The following is a 19,378-nucleotide window of genomic DNA, read 5'->3' as shown; positions in this document are numbered from 1 at the left end:
GTGAGGCTAGGGGAGATCCTCTTGGGACCTCTGCCCCGCTGGCACACACACTTGGACCAACCAGACTGTGATTAGCTCCTGAGGGAAGCTCAGAGATTAAGGCATTTACCTTACATCCCATCAGCCCTGATTTGAAGCCCCCGCACCATGTAACATGGTCCCTTGAACACCACTAGGGTTATGTTTGAGCACAGAGCTAGGAGCAGCCCCTGTGTGTGGCCACACACCCCAAAAAGAAAGAAAATTCGCTCATTATTTAAATGACTCTTTATATTTAGTGACGGGCATCATTGTTTTATTTTATTTGCTAGAAATAAGTTCCGAAGGCACAACAAGGGGATGTGACTTTTTTGATGTGTGGTGGAGGCTCAGGGCCACTCCCCAGGACACTAGTCTAGTGCGAAGTCTGAGGACGTGGAGCTTCTACTTGGGTCCTGAGCAGATGGGGACCACCTTCACCAGGGCCACCCAACCATGTCTGTGTTTGAATGCTAAGCCAGCCCCCAATCCCAAGATACTATCATTGATATTTGTTTGAGGACCACAGTTGGCTGTGCTCAGGGCTGACTCCTGGCTCTGTGCTCAGGGATCATTCCTGGTAGTACCAGAGATCAAACCTGGGCAAGGCAAGCACCCTTCCTGCTGTATTATCACTCCAGGATTAAAATTCTTTTTTTGACATTTTATTTCATTAGGGGAACCTCACCCAGTGGTGCTCAGGGGCTACTCCTGGCTCTAGTTGGGGCTTGCTCCTGGCACTGCTCAGGTGATGCCAGGGACCAATCAGACCTCCCACATACAGAGCATGTGTTCAGCCCTTGAGCCCCTAGCCCCTTCTTAACTCTTTAAAGGCTCCCCCCCCATCAAAGTGTTATAATTAAGTTGGTAGATAAACCAAGGTTTGTTGCTATTAAGAACCACACAATTTTTTGAACGATATTTTAATTGGCTATTACAGCATTGGTGAAATAAAATTGATTTTTTTGGGTTGCTCTTATATCAACTATATAAGCCCTTCACTAAAAGCCTCCTTTCCTATTTAATTATGAGGGTGAGAAGAATTTCTAAGACAGTTTAGCTGACTGTGAATATCAATCATCTCATCAATGCCAGCTCATTTCTAATACTTATCATTCTAATTACAAAACCACTGGTGTTAATCAAAGAAATAGGTAGTTTTAGTACCTGCTTCCTTCTTTTCATTTCTTTCTCTTTCTTTCATTCTTCTTTCTTTGTTTCATTGTTGCTGTTTTGGGGCCTTCACCAGCAGTACTCAGGGCTTATTCCTGGCTCTGCTCTCAGGGATCACTCCTGGTGGGCTCAGGGCACCATCATATGGGATGCTGGCGATCGAACCCGGGTCAGTCACATGCCCCGACTGATAAACTCTCTCTCCAGTCCTTCCTTCCATATGTCTTTCCCTTTTTTTTTTGTTTTTTGGGCCACACCCAGCAATGGTGAGGGATTACCTTCAACTGTGCTCAGAAATTACTCTTGGTGGTGCTTCGTAAACCATAGAGGATGCCAAGGATCAAACCCGGGTCAGTCTGGTGCAAGGCAAGAGCTCTATCTGCTGTGTATCTCTCCAGCCTTCCTTCTTTCCCCCACCTTTTTCTTTTTCTTTCTTTTTTTTTTTGTTGTTGTTTTGTTTGGGGGCCACACCCGGAGATGCTCAGGGGTTTCTCTTATTCCTACTCCTAGTGGTGCTCAGGGGACCTTATGGTAGGCTGGGAATCAAATCCATCTTGGCAGCAAGCACCAATGCCTGCTTTACTCCTCTCCAGCCCTCTTCTCTCTCTCCCTCCCCCTGCCATGTGTGTGTGCATGTATGCGTGTGTGTGCGTGCGTGTGTGTGCGCGCGCGTGCATGTGTGTAGGAGCTACCTTTGATGTCATCAGTCTTTTAAGCCAGCTCAGCTCCAGACTCCCCTACGGAGACAGCATTCTGGGGTGTATTCCCTCAGCCACGAGGGGGCGCTGAAGCCTCACTCCCAGCACGAGTGGGTTGCCAGGCCCGGGGAGGAAAGTGGCCAACAGGGAGCACTATAATCCTGCCCGAGCTGTCCGGGGTAAGTTATGCAGCCGTGCTCAAGGCCAGGCGGAGCTCTGCAGTCTGCAGGTGGGGGTGGGAGACATAAGCAAACAGTCGAATGAAACATTTCAGGATGTAGTAAATTCCTATGAATGCATGCCCGTGGGTGTGGATGTAGAACCCAGGGGCTCACAGCACGTCCACCAACTGGGACCAGGTCGTAATAGGTTCTCCAGAGAAAACAGAGCAGAGGACAGGAGTGACGAGGTGTGGCTCCCAAGATAAGGCGTTCCTGGGATTCCATCCACGAGATGGCATCGTGGTGGGAGGTGGGTTCTGGATCGAGGGGCCCTCGGTGTGGGTCTAGAGCGGGAGGTGGGGGTGGGGTGAAGGACAGAGGAAAGAGGTGAGAGCAGAGGCTGGCCTGTCTACAGGAGGCTGTTGTCCTAAGGCCAAGAAAACTTTCCCTGGAAATGGGAGACCTGCAATGTGGAGAGAGGTCAGCGGGCCCGGGCACAGCTTTGCACGCAGGAGGGCTGATTCCATCCCTGGTACCCCAGCACCATCAGGAACAATCCCCAGATGGAACTGGGTGTAGCCCCTAAAGAACGCTGGGTGTGGCTCCCAAGCCAAAATATATATATATATACCTAAAAAGCAAAACAAAACAAAAAACCCACAGAAATGGAACAGCTGTACGAATGAGTCAAGCAAGGTTGGGGTCATGCTCCCAGCGTCTGCCTTGTGGATAAAGCAGGGAGACTATTCACTCATATTCTGTGTGTGTGCGTGCGTGCATGCGTGCGTGCGTGCGTGCATGCGTGTGTGTGTGTGTGTATGAGAGAGAGAGCGCGCATGCGCACGCGTACATGCATGGTTTTGCATAAATTCTGAAACAATGCCAATAACTTTCTTTTTGTTTTGTTTTATTGAAGTGGGGGCACAGCGGGCCATGCTCAGGATACTTTCTCCTGGCTCTGGTGCTCCTGGCAGTGCTTGGGGAACCACATGTAGTAGTGGGAATCGAACCTCGGCCTGCCACGTGCAAGGCAAGCACCCTACCCCACCATACTATCTCTCTGTCCCCTGGTTGTTTTTTTTTTTTCTTTTTGGGTCACAGCCGGCATTGCACAGGAGTTACTCCTGGCTCATGCACTCAGGAATTACTCCTGGCAGTGCTCAGGGGACCCTATGGGATGCTGGGAATTGAACCCAGGTTGGCCACATGCAAGGCAAATGCCCTACCCGCTATGCTATCACTCCAGCCCCACCTGGTTTGTTTTTTAAGACAAACTTTGTCCCAGGATATAGTGGCAGAGCACTTGCCTGTGTGAGACCCTGGGTTTGATCGTGGCACCACACTCACACATGCACACACGCACATACACACATGTTCAGAACAAAGAGGAGAGGGATTGGGTGATGAAAGTGAGGTCCTTGGTCGATGGGATGTAGACACCGGGGACGCAGGGCAGTGCTGCAGAGACCGCTTGCTGACCCGCTGGCAGATGGGAAGTGAGGGAGCAGAAAGTTTGGCCCCTGTGGCAGTAATTACTGGGCCTGACCGGTGACCTATGTATGTCTACTTCACCCTGTGGAAGGTTCGGTAATCATCTTCACAGACAGATGTGGAAACAGAGGCCCAAGGGTTATGAGGCAAATGGACCTGAATACAAGCAGCAACCCCAAGTCCAGACTATCCCTCATTTTGAACCCCAATTGCACACTGCTCCTTCCCAATTCTTTGTGTGTGTGTGTGTGTGTGCTTTTTTGGATCACACTTGGCAATGCACAGGGATTACTCCTGGCTCTGCACTCAGGAATTACTCCTGGCGGTGCTTAGGGAACCATATGGGATGCTGCGAATCGAACCCGGGTCGGCTGTGTGCAAGGCAAATGCTCTACCCACAGTGCTATCACTCCAGCCCCTCCTTCCTAATTCTTGTTCCTGTTTGTTTTTCGTGTAACCTGGCTGCACTTGGGACTTACTTCTGGCTCTGTGCTTAGGGGACTGTGTGGTTTTAAGAATGAAACTGGGGTTGGCCTCATGCAAGTGCATTACCCGCTGTAGGGTCTCTCTGGCCCATATTTCCCAATTCTTTTGCTATAGTCTTGTTCTCAGTTAGGTGCTGCTGTCTTGGGGACCTAGGGGCGGGTCTGCCCCATAGCTGAGGCAGAGTTTAATCCCCACCACCGTTCACATCAGCAAGTCTGATTCCAGAGGCACTGCCACAAGGACCTCTGTGCCAACGTGCATGATGCCAGCACAGCCCGTGTGCCAATATGTTGACATCAGCCTGTTCCACCAGTGGCTCACACTTTAATATGGCTTAATTAACAAAAATTGCAGGGCTGGAGCGATAGCATAGCGGGTAGGGCATTTACCTTGCACATGGCAACCCAGCTTCAATCCCTGGCATCCCATATGGTCCCCTGAGCATCACCAGGAATAATTCCTGAATGCAGAGCCAGGAATAAGCCTTCAGCATCACTGGGTGTGGCCCCAAAACAAACAGAAACATGAATTATAGCACTGAGATCAAATCACCTCCACCCCAAGTTGTAACAAAGACAAGAACAAAGAGAAAAGAGGTGAAAAAAAAAAAGGAAAAAAAGTGAAAGCGGGGCTGGAACAATGGCCCACTGGGAAGAGCCTTTGCCTTCCACACACACAGCCAACCCAGGTTCAATCCCCAGCATCCCACATGATATGGTCCCCTGAGCAGTGCCAGGAGTAATTTCTGAGTGCAGAACCAGTACTAACCCCTGAGCATTGCTGGGTGTAACCCAAAAAGCGGGGAAAAAAAAAAGCAGGGGAGCCTAGAGAGATAGTACAGTCGGGGACAGCACTTGCCTTGTGCATACGTGACCTGGGTTCAATCCCTGATACCCCATATGGTCCCCTGAGCCTCACCAGGATTGATCCCTGAGTGCCAAGCCAGGAGTAACCCCTGAGCACCGGTCGGGTGCTGTCCCCAAACCAAAACTTAAAAAACAATTTTTTAAAAAGTTTTATTGCCATTTTGAGTCATGGCTTAGGCAGAAGGAATCTCCGGAACAGCAAAATCTCGATGTGAACCCCAGCTCCATTCCCCACTGTGACACCCAGGCATGGCCAACCTGGACCCCATGATCCAGGTGAGGAAACTGAGACTCGCACGTGGTGGCCCAGGACCTCAGAACCTGCACTAATTGCCCCCCTCCAGGATGAGGAACCAAAACCAGCATCATGGAGAGGAAGTCAAGAGTCCCTCGAAGGGGGCTGGAGAAACGGCAGCGCACAGGAACGGCTGTGTAGCAGGGAGAGTCGCTTGCTTGTCCAAGTCCCAGCACCTATTATGGTCCCTACCAGGAGGGATCCCTGAGCACAGAGCCAGCATAAAGCCCCGAGTAACGCTGGTGTTGACCAAAGCCTCAGAAAAAGTTCGTAGGCGGAGCCAGGGCTGTGGCTGTGCAGTAGAGCACCAGCCAGGGATGGCTGAGCCCGTGGTCCAAGGCCCGGCACTGAAACATGCCCCAGCGGATGAGGAGGGCAATTTAGGGGCCAAGGAAGTGCCCGTGGCCCGTGTGCATCCTTGTGCGTCATCCCAGAGGTCAAAAGCAAGTTCCTAGGCCTAACAGGGTACGGGGGGGAGGGACAGGGGACAGACCAGGAGGAAGCCCCCCTCCCCTCATCCTCGGGAGGGGCCCCCGGAAGCCTTGGGAGTCTCTCTGCACAACACCCAAGGGCCTCCTCTCTGCACAGGCCCAGAGCCCCCCACAGGCTCTCCCTGTCCAGGCTAGAGCCCAGACCCTTGGGGTGGAGTGGGGACCAAGGCCCTAACATCAGTCAGCAGACGGGAGATGGGCTCTTTCCTGGGGTAGACACCCCCGCCTCTGGGCCTGCCCCAGTGCTGAGCCCAGCACAGCTGTCCCCTGAGCCCCACCACCCTGCTGTGAATGTGTGGGACGACTCCACAGGTGAGGTGGCCACTACTCACCTCTGAGGCCTTCTGAGCCTCTCCCTGCAGCCTCCCACCAGGTAAAAGGCTAATCAGGTGCAGCAGGAGCTTCCCCTAATACGGCCTGCCAATATTTGGTGTCCACCTTGAACCAGCCCCAAAATCAATTTCTCAGCCCACGCATGAGTTCAAAGTCCTCAGAGACATCTCATAGACAAGTGTCCCTGGCACTTCCTACAGGAAGCCCTCCTGGATTCTTTCAGCACCTGGGAGAGAGATGACTCCTTCCCTTCCCTGGGCTCCGAGGCTTCTAGGCCCATCCAGCACATGTGCTTTAAACCCCCTTCAGGGCTACAAGCCTTTTCTCCCCATCAGGGTGATCTCCATGCAGGGGGCAGGATGTTTGCCAGCCCCTGCCCCGCCCGCCGGCACAGAGCCCTTGCAGGGGAGGCTGGGTAGGGGCTGGGCAGGATGTGACTCCAGGGCTGGAGGTCACAGGGCCTGGCCGAGGGAGGGCAGGGGGCGTGGCGTCCATCTGTCCCGCCAGCTGTGGGGGCCGGTGGGGGTGGGGAGGGCCGGCAGCCCGCAGGAACGAAGAGGAAAAACAGCCACAGCGCGTGGTGTTATTGTACGGATCCATTAAATACGACTTTACAACGGGCGGGCGGGGGGGGTCACAGAGGCGAGGGCCGGTCGGGTCCAGGGCCGGGGCCTGGGCTGGGGCCGGGGCTGGGGCCTGGAGTGGGGCGCCGGCTGCCCTCAGATGAGGGGCTGCGCCGCGGGAGGCCGGGCTGCTTGTGCAGGTCTCGAAGCTTCACCAACAGCTCCCGGATGAAGTCCTGCGGGGAGGAGGGGGTGCGGGTGTGTGTGTGGGCAGGGGGAGAGCGCAAAGCAAGGAGCCGAGGGTCCAGCAGGAGATAGCCAGGGTGTCCCTGGGGACACGGCCGCAGTGGCCCCAGCAGACAGCCTTCGTGACGTTTGTCCCTCAGGCAGCTCGGAGCCGCTCAGAGAAACATGAATATTTTTCCCTTTTAAAGCAGGGAAGGAAGTGGGAGGGGCTGGGCGGTCAGCTCCAGGGCCCAGGAGATCAGGGGCCCCGGAGGAGGCCGGGTGGACACTCACTGGGACCCACGGAGGGCGGCTGAGCCCACACACACGGGCCGCCCCGGGCAGAGGGGCAGATAAGAGACAGATGGGGGTGCCCCTAAGACAGAGGAGCCTGGTGGCAGATGGGGAGTAAGGGGGTGGGGACAAAGGACAGCAGGGAGCAGGAAGGGACAGCAAGAGACAGAAGCTTCCGCAGAGATCCCCTAAGGTGGGGGCGGCACAGGGGACAGGACAGGGGGGCTGGGGGGAGAAGGTCGTGCAGGACTTACCTCTGTGGGGCTGGTGCAGGATGTCAGGAGACCCTAGACGCACCCCACAAAAGAGAAACAAAGAGTCAGTGCCTGACACTCCCTCAGGGGTGGGGTGCATGCAGGGAACACAGACTCTGGGGACACAGGGGGGGGGGCATGTCCGTTCCATGAGCAGGATGGCAGGAGAGGGGGCTGGAGCCACAGCACAGCGGGGAGGGCACCGGCCTTGCACGCAACCAGCCCAGATTCCATCCCAGCACCCCACAGGACCCCCTGAGCACCGCCAGGAGTGATCCCTGAGCACAGAGCCAGGAGTCAGCCCTGGGGACTGCTGGGCCCGGCCCCCAAATAACACAACCAACAACAAAGAGCGAGACAGGCTGGGACCCTGTGACCCCAGCAGGGGGGAGCAAAGGCTCGGGGAGCAGCAGCCCAAGCTCTGAGGATTTGGGGAGCAGCAGTTGATTTTGGGAGCGGGAGGCCGCCAGCCTGGCTGGGAGTTTGGGGGAGTCTCGCGAGGGGTGCAGTGGGGCTGGGCCTTCCCGCCACTACCTGGATTTTCTGTCCCCTCTCCTCGTCACTCTCCAATTCCAACAAGTCATCGATGTTGACCTCATCCGGCATGTCGGCCTCCTGAGGGGGGACAGGGGGAGTCACTGCCCTTCCCCGCCCTCCTCGCCTTTGTCCGAGGTCCCAGGGCCAGCTGGCAGCAATAATGTGGCAGTCAGGGACAGCACCGTGGAGACAGGACATCTGGGTGCTGGGGGAGGGGTGGCAGATGGGTCGACAGAGCCCGGGGCCCCGCGGCCAGCCCCAGTGCCTGAACCCTGGGTCTGTCAGGAGCCGCGGGCTGGCACGGGGCTCCCCCTTGGCCCTGGTTCCCACAGTGGGAAAGAGGCCTCGCCGGGGCTGGAATGTCCAATTCTGGGATTAGGAGAGAGGCCGGCTCTGTCCTTTCAAGGCAAAGTCTGGGCTCTAGGTTGGGGAGGGCAGCGGCAGGGCAGAGGGACAGCGCTGGCCCCAGGGAACAGAGCAGGGCTCTGGCCAGGCCAGGCGGTGGGGACCCGGGGTTAAAGTGCAACTGGATGGCTCCCTGAAGGAGACCACCAAGCATCACTCCCTGGGCAGGGGAGAGTGTAGTGAGCCGTCAATCCGACTTTCAGCTGCCCCCGGGTGGGGATTCGAGTACAGCCCCTTGGGGCAGAGGGTCAAAGGTGGCAGGCTCAGCGACCCTGCTGGGGACAGAGCCCAGCTGTCTGGGCCGGGGGACCCTGCCCAACCCTGGCTGCAGAGCCCCACACCCTCCCCTCCGGGCCCGGGCTGGGAGAGGGAGCCTTGTCTGGGCGGCCTCCTGGGGGCAGGGCCCCTCCTGGAGAGGCTGCATGGCTCAGCTTGGGTCCATCTGTCTTCCCTGTCCTGTGTGACGCCACAGAGTCGGCGGGCTGGTCTGATCAAAGAATCTAGTCCCCAGGCATGTCCTGCAGAGCCGCCTCAGGGGGGTGATGCTGTTCAGGCCTTGGCTGGGTGCAGAGGGGCCTTCGCCAGTTCAGAGGCCCAGGGCTATTCTGCCCACAGACCCCTGAGGTTGAGCTTGGCAGCATGCATATGCATGCGTGTTTGGTACCAAGTGTGACTGAGGGGCCCAAGGGATAGCACAGTGGGTAGGGTGCTTGCCTTGCGTGCGGCTGACTCTAGTTTGACCTTGGACATGCCTATAGTCCCCAGAGTGCTGCCAGGCGTGATCCCTGAGTACAGAGCCAGGAGTAAGCCCTGAGCACTGCCGGATGTGGCCCCCCCTCCTAAAAAAAAAAAAGGCAATTAAGTGTGACTGCCAAAGCAGAGGCTCAATGAAAAGCCTGTTTGGAGCTATCGGTTAAGCCTTTGGGAGCCCTGTTCGTATAGACGGCCCAGAGAGTTAGGCATAGGCTCTGCAGGCACAACCCCTGGGTTCGAGCCCTGGCACCACAGGGTTCACCTGGGAACACTGTGTTGGGAGTAGCTGCCTCTCTTGAACCTTGCCAGGTATCGTCTCCCGCATCCCAAACAAAAACGAGCCAAACAGGTCCATAAGTCCCTGTTGTTTATGTGTTTTCTTTTATTTATTATTATTATCATTATTATTATTAGTCACTGTCACTGGACTCCCATTGTTCATCGATTTGCTCGGGTGGGCCCAGTAACGTCTCCATTGTGAGACTTGTTGTTACTGTGTTTGGCATATCGAATATGTCATGGGTAGCTTGCCAGGCTTTGCCGTGCGGGCAAGATACTCCTGGTAGCTTGCCAGGCTCTCGGAGAGGAGTGGAGGAATTGAACCCAGGTCAGTCAGGTCAGCTGCGCGCAAGGCAAACACCCTATCGCTGTGCTATATTATTATTTTTGCTTTTTGGGTCACACCCGGTTGTGCTCAAAGTTACTTCTGGCTCTGCATTCAGGAATTACTCCTGGCCATGCTCGGAGGACCATATGGGATGCTGGGGATTGAACCCGGGTTGGCCGCCTGCAAGGCAAACGCCCTGCCCACTGTACTATAGTTCCAGCCCCGGTTTTCTTTTATTTTTGGAGGGGGTTTGGTTTGGGGGGCATACCCAGTGATGTTCAGGGCTTACTTCTCTGTGCTCAGGGGTCACTCCTGGTGATGCTTGGTGACCCTCTGGGGTGCTGGGGATAGAGCTCTGAGGGGCCATCTCCCTGGCCCCCAGCCTCCCTGTTTCCTGTTGGGTGGAGCTCCAAGAGGGTTGTTTGAAGATTAGGGGGCTGCAGCCTCCAGCCAGAGGGGCGGTGGTCTGCCTGGAGAGCTCCCTGGAGGAGTGGGGTAGAGAGGGGGTGCCCCAAACCATGTCCTAAAGGCAGCAGGAGCTGCTCAGGGCACAGCCCCGGTGTGTGGGTGCGGCCCTGGTGGGCCGGGGCCTGGCTGTGGCCTGAGCAGCCCCGCGGGAGCGCATCAGGGGCCGGAACCTATGTTGGTCTCGCGGGGATCACAGCGTCTGTCCTCAGTCATAGCCTGTGTCCCTGGCCAGGCTCCTGCCTGCGAGGGGCTGTGCGCGCCTGTGCGCTCCGTCCCTTCTGGGGGTGGGGGTCTGTCTCCGCGTGGCTCACCGGGACCTCCCTCTGCCCCCACCCTTCCTCCGATTCCGGCCACCCCGCCGCCCCAACTGTGCCTCCTGGTCGCCCCCTGCCAGACCGCTGGCCCTCCGCTGATGTTCGGCCACATCCTCGGAGAGCCGGGCGTGCGCGTCTCCACGCAGGACGACACGGGGGCACCCGACCGGCGTCCCAGTCCCCGACGTGGGGCAGCGGCGGGCGGACGCGGCGGGCAGCGCCCCCCGCGGCGGCGGCGTCTGGGGGGTCCCGCCCAGGTCCCTCCCCGCCTCACCCTGCCGCGGTACAGCTCCTCCAAGCACCCGTCGATCCACTTCTCCACGTCCAACCGTCGCTGCAGCTCGCGCCGGTCGTACTTGACGGTGACACGCGCGTGTCGCTTCTGCAGCCCCCCGGGGCTGCCCCCGGGCCCGCGGGCCCGCGACGGGGACTGCAGCTTGCTCAGCACGCGCTTGCCCAGCCGCTGAGCTGCCATCGCCGCCGGGGCACCGCGCCGCGCTCTGGCCGCCGCCCCGCGGCCCCCGAGCCTCTTACGGGGCGGGGCGGGGCGGGGCGGGGCCGGGGGCGAGGCCGGCGGCGGGCACGCCCCGCGCGCGGCCCGGACTCAGTTTCCCCCACCGGCCGCTCAGGGACGCGGGCGCCGCTGCTCTGCTCTTCCCGCCGCCGGGCGCGGCTCAGGGCTCGACGTCGTCCGGGAGCCCCAGATCGGGTCCCGGAGCCCAGCCTGGGGGCCACCCGGGCTAGATCGTTGGGGGCGGGGTCCCGGGACGGACTCCCGGACCGGGGGTTGGGCGCCCTCTGGCGGTGGCAAAGGGCGGTACAGGAGCCCCCCGGGCCGCCTCGGTGGTGTCCTGCTGCATCATGTATTTGTTCCTTCCTTGATTCACGTCCGTGCATCCAAAGGCGTTCATTGATTCACTCGCCTTGTTCAACAGATATCGGCCGAACGCTGTTCTAGACCAGCCACTGGGGTGGGGGGGAGCCTAATGAATACAAGACTAGGACAAAGGCAGAACTTTGTTTTTTAACTTTTTAATTAAATCGCTGTGAGATAGACCCTTACAAAGCTATGTACGTGTTTTAGTCACACAGTGTTCCAACACCTATCCCTCCACCAGTTACATTTCCCAGCACCAGTGTCCCAGGTTCCCTTCCATACCCCTCACTCCCCCTGCCCCCCCACCCCCTCACCTGCCTCTGTGGCAGGCGCTCTCTCTCTGTCTCTGTCTCTGTCTCTGTCTCTTCTTTTGGGCATTGTGATTTGCAATATTGATACTGAAAGGTTATCAAGAACATTCCTTTGCCTACTTTCAACCCTCAGATTTTGTCCAGCTATTACTGTCATACTGGTCTCTTCTCTATCTTACCTGCCCTCAGTCCCCCCCACACCCCCGCACACACACACACACACACACACACACACACACTTGTGGTTAGTTCCAACCATTGGCAGAACTTCTTAAGAAGAAGCCAAAAGGAGAAATGTAACAATGATGTCGTTTCCTTTAAAGGGAAGGTGGCCACAAAGTGAAGTACTCCTAATTATAATCGAGACTGATACTTGAAAACTTGAAGCCCCGTACCCACACTGAGACCCTGGCTTCTGAGCTATGATCCCATGAAGCAAAAGAAAAATACATTTCAGCATATCTGAAAACATATGTGTTTTTGTGTTTGACTTTGTGGGTCACATCAGGCGATGCTCACGGTTATTCCTGGCTCTGCACTCAGAAATTACTCATGGTGGTGCTCAGGGGACCATATGGGATGCTGGGGATTGAACTCGGGTGGGCCATGTATGTGCAAGACAAACGCCCTACCCACTGTACTATCACTCTGGCCCCAAACATCAACAGGAAAGTGAAGAGACCCAACCACAGAATGGGGGCGGGGAGTACAAATCAGATATCTGCTAAGATGCTTGGATTTAAATGTCGGGGGATTCAGAGAGACAGTATAGTGGGCAGGGCTCTTGCTGTGGCTGACCCAGGTTCAATTACCCATATCCCAGAGGGTTCCTGAGACCCACCAGAAGTGATTCCTGAGTACAGAACCAAGAGCAAGTCCTGAGCATTGCCATGTGTGACCCAAAACCAAACAAATAAAAATAAAATAATTTGTATCGTTTGGATTTTGTGGCTATGCCCAAAATTGCTCAAGGACTACTTCCAACTTAGTGCTTAGAATTTGTTATTTTGTTTTTGTTTGGGGGTCACACCAGCAGTACTCAGAGCTTACTTCTGGCTCAAGGGGACCATTCCTAGCAGGGATTGGGGGATCATTTGTGGTGCTGAGGATTGAACCCAGGTCGGCTGCGTGCCAAGCAAGTTCCTATACTATCATTCCAGCCCAGTTATTTATTTATTTATTTATTTATTGCTTTTTGGGTCACACCTGGCGATGCACAGGGGTTACTTCTGGCTCTGCACTCAGGAATTACTCCTGGCGATGCTCAGGGAACCATATAGGATGCTGGGAATCGAACCCTGGTCAACTGCATGCAAAGCAAACGTCCTACCTGCTGTGCTGTCACTTCAGCCCCCCAACTGCGTTTTTAATGGAATATTCTGTGATGGCAAAATTCTGTGTTCTGGGCCATTGCCATAGTACAGCGGGTAGGGCAATTGCCTTCATGTCGCTGATCTGAGTTTGATCCCCAGCATCCCATATGGTCCCCTGAGCACTGCCAGGAGTAATTCCTGAGTGCAGAGCCAGGAGTAACCCCTGAGCATCGCTGGGTGTAACCCAAAAAGAAAAAAAAATCTGTATTCTGTGTGTTGATATGGCTCTAGGAGCACTGCCTTGCATGTACGAGGTCCTCAGTTTGATTTTTTGACACTAAATTTCTGCAGTGTGGCCCTGGTGGCCCCCCAATCCTAGCTGAGTGTGGTCCCCGGGAAAATTACTAATTTTGATTGACCGTCTTACCATGAGTTACAAAACTGTCAATAACCAAGTTTCATTCATTCAAGCCCAATGATGTAATTAGTATTTTTTTGGGGGGGTCACACCTGACGATGCGCAGGGGTTACTACTGGCTCTACACTCATTACACTCAGTAATTACTCCTGGCGATGCTTGGGGGACTATATGGGGTGCTGGGGATTGAACCCAGGTTGGCAGCACTCTAATCCCTGCTGTACTATCACTCCAGCTCCTGTAATTTTTTTTTTCTTTTTGGGTCACACCTGGCAATGCACAGGGGTTATTCCTGGCTCTGCACTCAGAAATTACTCCTGGCGGTGCTCAGGGGGCCATATGGGATGCTGGGAATCAACTCAGGTCGGCCACGTGCAAGGCAAACGCCCTACCCGCTGTGCTATCGCTCCAGCCCCTCCTGTAATTGTTTTTAATGTGAAGAAATCAGAACATGTGGGGTTGAAGAAATACCTCAGTGGGCTGAGCACATGCTTTGCATGCAGGAGGCGCAGATTCAACCCCCTGTAGTGCTTGGCCTCCAGAAGTGACAGAGATGGGAGCAGCACCTGGGCACAGCTGGGTGAGTAAAAATAAAAAAAAAGGAAAGGAAAGAAGTTAGAACATGTCAAGGTTGACAATGAGAATGTGAAATGTTGCAGTCACACTGGAGAAGAGTCTGGTAGTCCTTCAGAAGGTTAAACTTAGCAATTCCACATGATCCTATCATTCCACTCCGAAGAGAATTGAAAACAAAGAGTCTCACAAAAATGTGTGTGTGAATGTGCATAGCAGCTCTGCTCACAACAGCTGAAGGTGAAACAGTGATGGATGAACAAAACGTGGTCCATGACACAATGGAATATTATCTGCTAGTCAAAATAAATTATGATTCCAGTAAGATAGTACAGGGTTAAGGCACTTACTTGCCTTGCATGTGGTAGACCCTGGGATTCTTTTAATTTGTTTCCTATTTCATTTAGGACCACACTCAGCTGTGTTCAGGGCTTACTCCTGATCCTGTGCTCAGGGATTATTCCTGGTTGGGCTTGGGGGACCATACAGAGTTGAATGCAGATTCAGTCTGGGGTTTGAATCTGGATCCACTGCATGCAAGGAAATGACCCTACGTGCAGTACAATTGCTCCAGCCCCCTGCATTCATATTTGCATCTAGTTGTGGCGATGACAAAGATTCAAATCCAGTCACTTCATATGGTACCCTGAGCACAGCCTCATATGTTTCCTGAACACAGAGCCAGGAAAATCCCCTGACCATTGGTGGATGTGGCCACCATCTGGGAAAAGAAACTTTTTTTTTTATTTAGCTTTTTGGGTCACACCTGGAAATGCACAGGGGACCATATGGGAAGCTGGGAATTGAACCCGGGTCGGCCGCATGCAAGGCAAATGCTCTACCCACTGTGCTATCGCTCCAGCCCCTGGAAAAAGAAAGGTAAGTGTTGATACATACCCCAACATGGATGAACCTTGAAAGCATGTTGAGTGAGTCAGGGATGCGCTCACTGTGAGGGCCTGGGAGCAACTCTGGGCCCTGTGACCAGACTCCCCGCCTCCCCACCAGCTCCCACAAACATCCAATATCTTATCTGCGAGGAGATAACTCAGTGGGAACACACACTTTACGTGTAGGAAGTCCAGGTTCCATCTCTGGTACCGTCCCAGAGAGACCTCGGAGTAGCCCCTGAGCATCTAGGGTGTGGATTTATTGCTTTTTTTTTTCTTTTTGGGTCACACCCAGTGGCACTCAGGAATTACTCCTGGCTGTGCTCAGGGGACCATATGGGATGCTGGGAATCGAACCCTGGTCAGCCCCATGCAAGGCAAATGCCCTATCCACTGTGCTATCTCTCCAGGCCCCATTGATTTTATTTTTGCTATTTTTGTTTGGTTATGGGTTGCTCCTGGCAGTGCTCAGGGCTTAGTCCTGGCTCTGCGTGGTCAGAGATGACTCCTGGCTGTGCTTAGGGGATCATGTGTGGTGCCAGGAATTGAACCCAGCTCAGCTGCGCGCAAGACAAGTGCCCTGTTCGCTGTTTCACTGTTCTATGGCTCTGGCCCCCTATTCATCACTCTCTCTCTCTCTCTCTCTCTCTCTCTCTCTCTCTCTCTCTCTCTTTTGGTGCCAAGGATGGAACTCAGTTCCTCAGACAGCTGAAGTGAATCATATACTTTGAAAGGGTGAATTGTATGGTATGTGAGTTATAGTTCAATAAAACTTTTATTCATACCAAACTAGGGCCCGGGGCTATGGCTCCGTGGAGGTGCTGTGCATCCACCTGAGGCCTCGCGTTCCATTCCCAGCATCACAAGGGCTACCTCTGGCACAGACTGACCCCCCGACACACCAACCGCCACTACAACAAAGGGAAGGGAAGGAGGAAATGTCCGTAGCTCCCACTGTGGTGAGGCTCACAGCCAAACTGCTGAGGTTAGCCATGACGCTCACATCCGGGGACTTGGCCGCACAGCTCACAACTGGGCCTCTCAAGCTGGCGTTTCCTCACACCAGGGTTTAGTCTCACAGCTAACTTTCAGGAGCCCCCGAAGGGCACCAACAAAGTTCGCTCCTTCATCCCTCTCAAAGGTCATGTGTGAAGTGCCTCCCTTGACTTTTTTGTTCCTTTTGCTATTTGGGCCACATCCAGCAGTGCTCAGGGCTTACCCCGGCTCTGTGCTCAGAGATCACTCCTGGAGGGCTCAGGGGACCCTATGCAGTGCGGGAGATCAAACTTGGTCAGCTGTGTGCACAGCTAATGCCCTGCCCACTATACTGTCACTCCAAATGTTTATTTATTTATTTATTTTGGTGTGGGGAACACCCAGAAGTCCTCTGGAGTTGTGCCCAGTGCTCTAGGGGGCCATTTGATGCTGTGAATGAACCTCCCACATGTAAAATGCATGCTCCAGTTCTCTGAGTCATCTTCCCAGCCCCTAATTTTATCTGTTATTTCCTACTTGTGGGTGCCAATGGGAGGGCAACAAGAATGGCTCTCCTCATGTACAAGTAAAAGGGGACGCACTATCTGTAGAGAACTTAATTTTTGTTTCTGGGCCACACTGTGAGGTGCTCAGGGATTACTCCCAGCAGGGCTCCAGGACCGTGTGTTGCCAGGAATCAAACATGGAATTCCTGTATTTAAAGTATGTGCTAGGTGTGGAGTTCATGCCCAGTTCAATCAGCTTAATCAGTGGCTGAATAAATAGCAGTGCTCCTACATTATAAAAAAAATTTTAATTTTTAAAATTTTCAAGTATATTTAAAAAAATAATAAAGTATGTACTAAGGGATGTGGAGATAGTACAGAGGGTAGGCCTTGCATGCAGTGACCTGGGTTTGATTCCTCTGCACACCACCAGGACTCGTCTGACTTGTAGAAGGCACAATTTTGAGGTTGCAATATGTAAATTGTATGGTATAATATGTGAGTCTACATATTACTACATTTAAGTAACGAATTAGGGATGTAAATGATAGCACGGTGATTGTGAGGATGTATAAACTGCCAACTTATTCTACTGGAGTTTTTTTTAACAATATAAAACAATGAGTCAGCGTGTGATGTGTTAGGATAATATTTAATTTGATAAGTGCAAATATTCATTCATGTCTAAAATACTTGAATGATATGCTTAAAATGGAAATTGATTCACTGACAATTGTTAAATTAAAAGTGGAAGAACAAATAAAATACTGATTCCTGTGTGACTAGGAAGAGATATTTTTTTCTGGTAGAGAAGACGTGGTATAAGAAAAGATCCGTTTCATGGGGCTGCTTGCCCTGCATGTGACTGACCCAGGTTCAATCTGTGGCATCCCTTATGGTCCCGCGAGCACTACCAGGAGTAATTCCTGAGTGCAGAGCCAGGAGTAACCCCTGAGCATCGACAGGTGTGGCCCTCCCTGCCCCCCCAAAAGACAAAATCCATTCCAAATGTTAACAATGCTAGTTCCACCTCCATTCTCAGCACTAGTAAGTGGATTCCAACAGGGCAGGACTTTGTGTTCACTCCAGTGATTCCAGCAGTACCTGGTACATAGCATGTGCTCAGTGAATGTCCTGAATGAATGAATGAGTAAATGATAGCTTGTGCCTCTAGGCTCGTCTTACCTTTCACCACTTCCTTGTGGGGGGTGTGGTTATAGCCAGCACTGTTCAGGGACTACTCAGCGCATGTTGCTCAGGGCTCGCTCCTGGAGGGACTGTGTGTAGATGGGTAGATAAATCTAGGCCTCTGCATCAAAGCTTGGGCACTCGGCCTTTGTTCTATCTCAGGGACCCACCTCTCTTTGCTCAAGCCAAGTTAGTGGGGTAGGAAATTCAGGTACTGGGAGAAACCTTTGGCCTCCCACTTAGATTCTTGAGCTCCAGGACCTCACTGCAAGATTCAGAATGGATAACAACAACAAAAACACCAAACGGCATTGTTTCAAGTAAACACCCTTCTGATAAGCTAGTTAAGGCTTCTCACATGTTAAATGAGGAGGCTGAACAGCTGACAAGTGAATCTGGGAGTGACCCGGGTTCCAGTTTTTTGGTTTTAGGGCCACGCCTAGCTGTGCTCAGGGATCATTCCTGACTACTGGTAGAGCTCAGGGGTCATGCATGGTTCCAGGGAGCAAACCAGGATTGACTGTGAACAAGGCAAGTGCCTTATCCACTATATTCTCTTTCTCCTGCCCTACCTATCAGGCCTGCAGAGTTCATTATCGAAGCTACCAGAGCTCCTCCTGGAAACTCAAATAGCTCAAATAGTCTCTTAATGGGCTAGAGCGATAGCACAGCGGTAGGACCTTTGCCTTGCACGCAGCCAACATGGCCGACCCGAGTTCGATTCCTCCGCCCCTCTCGGAGAGCCCGGCAAGCTACCGAGAGTATCTCGCCTGCAGGGCAGAGCCTGGCAAGCTCCCCGGGACGTATTCGATATGCCAAACACAGTAACAACAAAGTCTCCAATGGAGACGTTACTGGGCCCGCTCGAGCAAATCGATGATCAACGGGAGGGCCTTTACCTTTACATTTACCTTAGTCTCTTAATATTTGGGGGGTACTTAAGCCACCCCAAATGTGCTCAGGCAGCCATATGCAGTGCCAGGGATCGAATCAGGATTGGCCAAATGCAAAGCAATCACTCTCTCTTGTGCTTTCTCTTGACCGCTCCTCTGTCATTATTATCTAGTTGTCTGGGCTTATTCCTGGCTCGGTGCTCAGGGGTCATATGGAGTGCCAGGATTGAACCTGGGTCAACCATAAGCAAGGCAAAAATGCCTTAACAGCAGAACTATCACTTTGGCCCCATCTTTTTTGGGTTTTTTTTTGGGGGGTGGGGTAGGGGTGGGGCGGCACATCTGGCAATGCTCAGGACTTACTCCTGGCTCTGTGCTCAGGGACACTCCTGCTGGGTTCAGGGGACCCATGGAGTATCGGGGTTTGAACCCAGGTCAGCCATGTGCAAGGCAAATGCCCCTTACCTGCTGTACTTTCTTCTCCAGCCCTATTTTCTGTCATTTTCTACCCTAGCTACCAAGTAATTTCCCTGTAGCATTGTTTGGTATTTTCAAAAATGAATTATCCACTTTTTTTTTTTTTTGCCACACTCGGTGGTGCCCAGGGCTTTCCTGGTTCTGCACTCAGGGATTATTCCTGACAGGGATGGAGGACCATATGGGATGCCAGGGATCTAACCTGGGTCAGACATGTGCAAGGTAAACAACCTACTGGCTGTACTATCGCTCAGGCCCAACTTTTTTTTTGTTTGTTTTTGAGCCACACCTGGCAGTGCTCCGGGATTATTCCTGGCGTTACACTTGGACTTCATCCCTGGGGGCTTAACCATATGGAATGACTGGAATTAAACTTGGGTCAGCTGTGTGCAAAGACAAGTGCCTTATCCACTGTACGATCTCTCTGGTCCCCACAACTTACTTTTATTCATGTATTTACTTTGGTTGCTGGGCCACACCCATCAGTGCTTAAGGGATACCCCCTACTAGATGTTTTGGGAATAC

General features: G+C 53.5%; 3 protein-coding genes across 4 annotated transcripts in view; all 3 read right to left on the bottom strand.

Annotated features, from left to right (window-relative positions):
* YIF1B (Yip1 interacting factor homolog B, membrane trafficking protein) overlaps nt 1–19,378 on the bottom strand; it is a 78,761-nt gene that overhangs the window by 16,411 nt on the left and 42,972 nt on the right. Inside the window, exon 9 of one of the 2 annotated variants that reach the window (XM_056136809.1) lies at nt 6,631–6,642. The exons of the other annotated variant lie outside the window; for it this stretch is intronic. The gene's annotated coding sequence lies outside the window, so the exon portion shown is untranslated. Of the gene's footprint in view, nt 1–6,630; nt 6,643–19,378 lie in introns of those variants that run through there. 2 annotated transcript variants of the gene reach the window in all.
* Nucleotides 1–19,378, bottom strand: part of DPF1 (double PHD fingers 1) — a 60,696-nt gene that overhangs the window by 16,411 nt on the left and 24,907 nt on the right. The gene's annotated exons all lie outside the window — the stretch shown is intronic.
* PPP1R14A (protein phosphatase 1 regulatory inhibitor subunit 14A) lies at nt 6,647–11,052 on the bottom strand. The gene is made up of 4 exons (XM_056136813.1): nt 10,707–11,052; nt 7,883–7,963; nt 7,349–7,381; nt 6,647–6,811 (listed from the first exon to the last, which is right to left on the bottom strand). The coding sequence occupies exons 1-4, from the start codon at nt 10,905–10,907 to the stop codon at nt 6,647–6,649; spliced, it is 480 nt and encodes a 159-aa protein (XP_055992788.1). The 5' UTR covers nt 10,908–11,052.

The sequence above is a fragment of the Sorex fumeus genome, unplaced genomic scaffold (genome assembly GCF_029834395.1).
Source record: "Sorex fumeus unplaced genomic scaffold, SorFum_2.1 ptg000122l, whole genome shotgun sequence".
In the NCBI taxonomy this organism is placed as follows: domain Eukaryota; kingdom Metazoa; phylum Chordata; class Mammalia; order Eulipotyphla; family Soricidae; genus Sorex; species Sorex fumeus.
Note: the sequence above shows the minus strand (reverse complement) of the source record. Positions and strands in the feature narration are given on the sequence as shown.

Excerpts from the sequence above, each read along its gene's own strand:
- PPP1R14A (XM_056136813.1), bottom strand. The coding sequence starts at position 10,907 with ATGGCAGCTCAGCGGCTGGGCAAGCGCGTGCTGAGCAAGCTGCAGTCC. Across the intron at positions 7,964-10,706 it reads AGGAGCTGTACCGCGGCAGG|GAGGCCGACATGCCGGATGA; the intron begins GTGAGGCGGGGA and ends GTCCCCCCTCAG. Across the intron at positions 6,812-7,348 it reads CCTGCACCAGCCCCACAGAG|GACTTCATCCGGGAGCTGTT; the intron begins GTAAGTCCTGCA and ends TCCTCCCCGCAG.